The 2,486-nt window shown below is 31.3% G+C and overlaps 1 protein-coding gene across 1 annotated transcript; it reads right to left on the reverse strand.

The window, feature by feature from the left end:
* Positions 1 to 663: 663 nt before the first annotated feature.
* Positions 664 to 2,114, reverse strand: LOC123206916 (transcription factor MYB60). Its single transcript, XM_044624203.1, has 3 exons — positions 1,850 to 2,114; positions 1,635 to 1,764; positions 664 to 1,527 (listed from the first exon to the last, which is right to left on the reverse strand). Exons 1-3 carry the CDS (start codon positions 1,980 to 1,982, stop codon positions 897 to 899), a joined length of 894 nt encoding a protein of 297 aa, XP_044480138.1. The 5' UTR covers positions 1,983 to 2,114; the 3' UTR covers positions 664 to 896.
* Positions 2,115 to 2,486: the final 372 nt, after the last annotated feature.

Genomic DNA, 2,486 nt, shown 5'->3' on the forward strand with positions numbered 1-2,486 from the left:
ATATATATGATATATCATCGTACAATTAGATTATTTTATCGTTAATGTAAAATCATTCAATCTAATAAAAATATATAATATGTATACTAAAAGATATATGTATATAATTTTATTGAACGAGTTATGAAATATATAAAGACATGATTAAGTAAAGAAACCAAAACAAACTTGTGAAAGATTTGCATGGAAAGCCAAAGCCATGAAATATATGATGATTTTCACTAGTCTCGCACCGAAAGGTCAAGAAAATCACATGCTTCCCTCTCATTATCTCCCAAAAAGGGAGACTTGAAGCACCCATTTGACCTCTTTCATCAGCAAGACTTTCGTGACATCTTCCCCTATTTTTACTCCTACATGTATATGGCTTCAGAAGTAATTAACATAAATAAGAGTGTGTATTTACTTTGCTAACATCATTTTTTAACCTTATTCCGCCATATTTTGCCGACTACTTGACTAGGCTTTACTAATAAAGCTACCTCTTTTATCTCTTAATTAATGTAACAAAAAAATTGAAGATCAATCAAGAATTATTAATACTTATTTTAAATACATGTATTAATTAATTTGAAGTTATACTATTTTTCATGAGTTTATGTATGGATTATTGTATAAACCAATTATTTTGCTCACCATTTGGAACTTAAAATCCATATGAAATGAAAAGATTACTAACATATATTTATAAAGCAAATTAATTACTTCCAATTGAGATACTAAGGTTAATTACATCTTACAAAGAGATCCCAACTACTAAAGTGATTAATCAAACACATTTTTTTTTTAATTTTCCTTTCCTCTTTTGTTGTCCATGGATGTAAAACTCAAGCTAAAACAAAGCAAAAGACCAATGGAAATTAGAAAGAAAAGAAATTAACAATTAACATTTATGATCAGAATATTGGATCAGAGAGTTCCATAATCTGATTAATCTCTTCTATTTGACCAGTGGATTCATCCAAAAGCCATTTCTCAAGAAACGATAACGGAGGTGTAGAGTTATCAGATCTTTGCAGTTTCCTTTCTGCCACCACCATTGATGTAATATTAACCTTCTCTTCATTTGGACTTCCTTTTGAAGTGGACTGATGATCAATTTTCGGCTTTTGCCATCCCTCGTTGTTCAAATTCTCAAATGATAAAACTGATACAATCTCTTCATTAGAGATCAAATCACCTCCTTCTTGCTCCTCTTTGAGGAAAGAATTATTATTGATTTTGTTATTGTTCTTGGGAGAGGATCCCATCCAACCTTGAAGAAGACGAGAAATATTCTCAGTGCTGGATGCATAGGAGCAGCCTTGATTAATGGCGGTGGGTAGATTGGAGAAGTGTTGGTTGGTGAAATCCAAGCTCATTCTCTCATTCAGTACAAACTGATGACTGGTAGTTGAATTATCTGCTGTCATTTGGGGTTCCAAAGCTGACTGAAACTTGTTCAGCTTCTTCTTCAGGTGAGTGTTCCAGTAGTTCTTTATATCATTATCTGTTCTTTGTGGAAGGTATGAAGCTATGGCTGCCCATCTGTTCAACAAAAACAAGTCGAAAGATTTTGTAAAATCATGACAAATATAACAAAATTGAGAGGAAAAAATGAAAAAAAAAAAAAAATTGAGATTTTTGAAGATTACTTGTTACCCAATAAAGCTTGCAGATGAATAATCATTCCTTCTTCATGAGGAGTGAAATTTCCTCTCTTGATTCCAGGTCTGAGGTAATTGGTCCATCTTAGCCTACAGCTTTTGCTGCACCTCAGCAAACCTTACGCAAAGAAAAAAAAATTGATGATCATACATTAGCAAAATACTTGATAAAGATTAACATAAAAATAAAAAAAGTAAAATACCAGTGTTAGTGGGAACTGATCTCCAATTTCCTGGACCATGTTGTTGAATGTAAGAAACAAGGATGATGTCTTCTTCAGGAGTCCATGGACCTTTCTTGATGCCAACTTTATCACAGCAAGGAGGTCTTCCCATGGCTGATGGATGGAAGGATGATCAAACTCTTTTTCTCTCACCCTAGTCTTTGCCTTCTATCAGGCTGTGAAATAGTCACATATATACAAGGAAACTTAAAGGGAGAAGGAAGGGAAAGAAAACTTTTGTACACTCATTTAATCTACCCAGCTGACTCACATAAACTTTGCTTTAAATGCATCAAGTAGTCCATTTTAGAAAACAAAGTCAGATAAGAAGTGAATATCGTCTACCATAAAATTATCCATACAAATAATAAATATAAATTTATGTATATATAATTTATATAAATATATAATATAAATAATAAAATATCATTATATAATTAAATAATTTTAAATTAAAAATAAAAACTAAGTCCAATTAATCATACGATAACATATCATAAATTTATACACATAATGCTACTACATCTTCTATCTCTTCTTTGGCTTTTTATGTTATCATCTGAAGGACATTCTTTTCGAAGAAACATTTGAAGACACCATTTTAAGAAATTATCCC

This window comes from Mangifera indica, chromosome 2 (genome assembly GCF_011075055.1).
Source record: "Mangifera indica cultivar Alphonso chromosome 2, CATAS_Mindica_2.1, whole genome shotgun sequence".
Taxonomy (NCBI): domain Eukaryota; kingdom Viridiplantae; phylum Streptophyta; class Magnoliopsida; order Sapindales; family Anacardiaceae; genus Mangifera; species Mangifera indica.

Excerpts from the sequence above, each read along its gene's own strand:
- LOC123206916 (XM_044624203.1), bottom strand. The coding sequence starts at position 1,982 with ATGGGAAGACCTCCTTGCTGTGATAAAGTTGGCATCAAGAAAGGTCCA. Across the intron at positions 1,765-1,849 it reads ATCAGTTCCCACTAACACTG|GTTTGCTGAGGTGCAGCAAA; the intron begins GTATTTTACTTT and ends TCTTTGCGTAAG. Across the intron at positions 1,528-1,634 it reads CAAGCTTTATTGGGTAACAA|ATGGGCAGCCATAGCTTCAT; the intron begins GTAATCTTCAAA and ends TTTGTTGAACAG.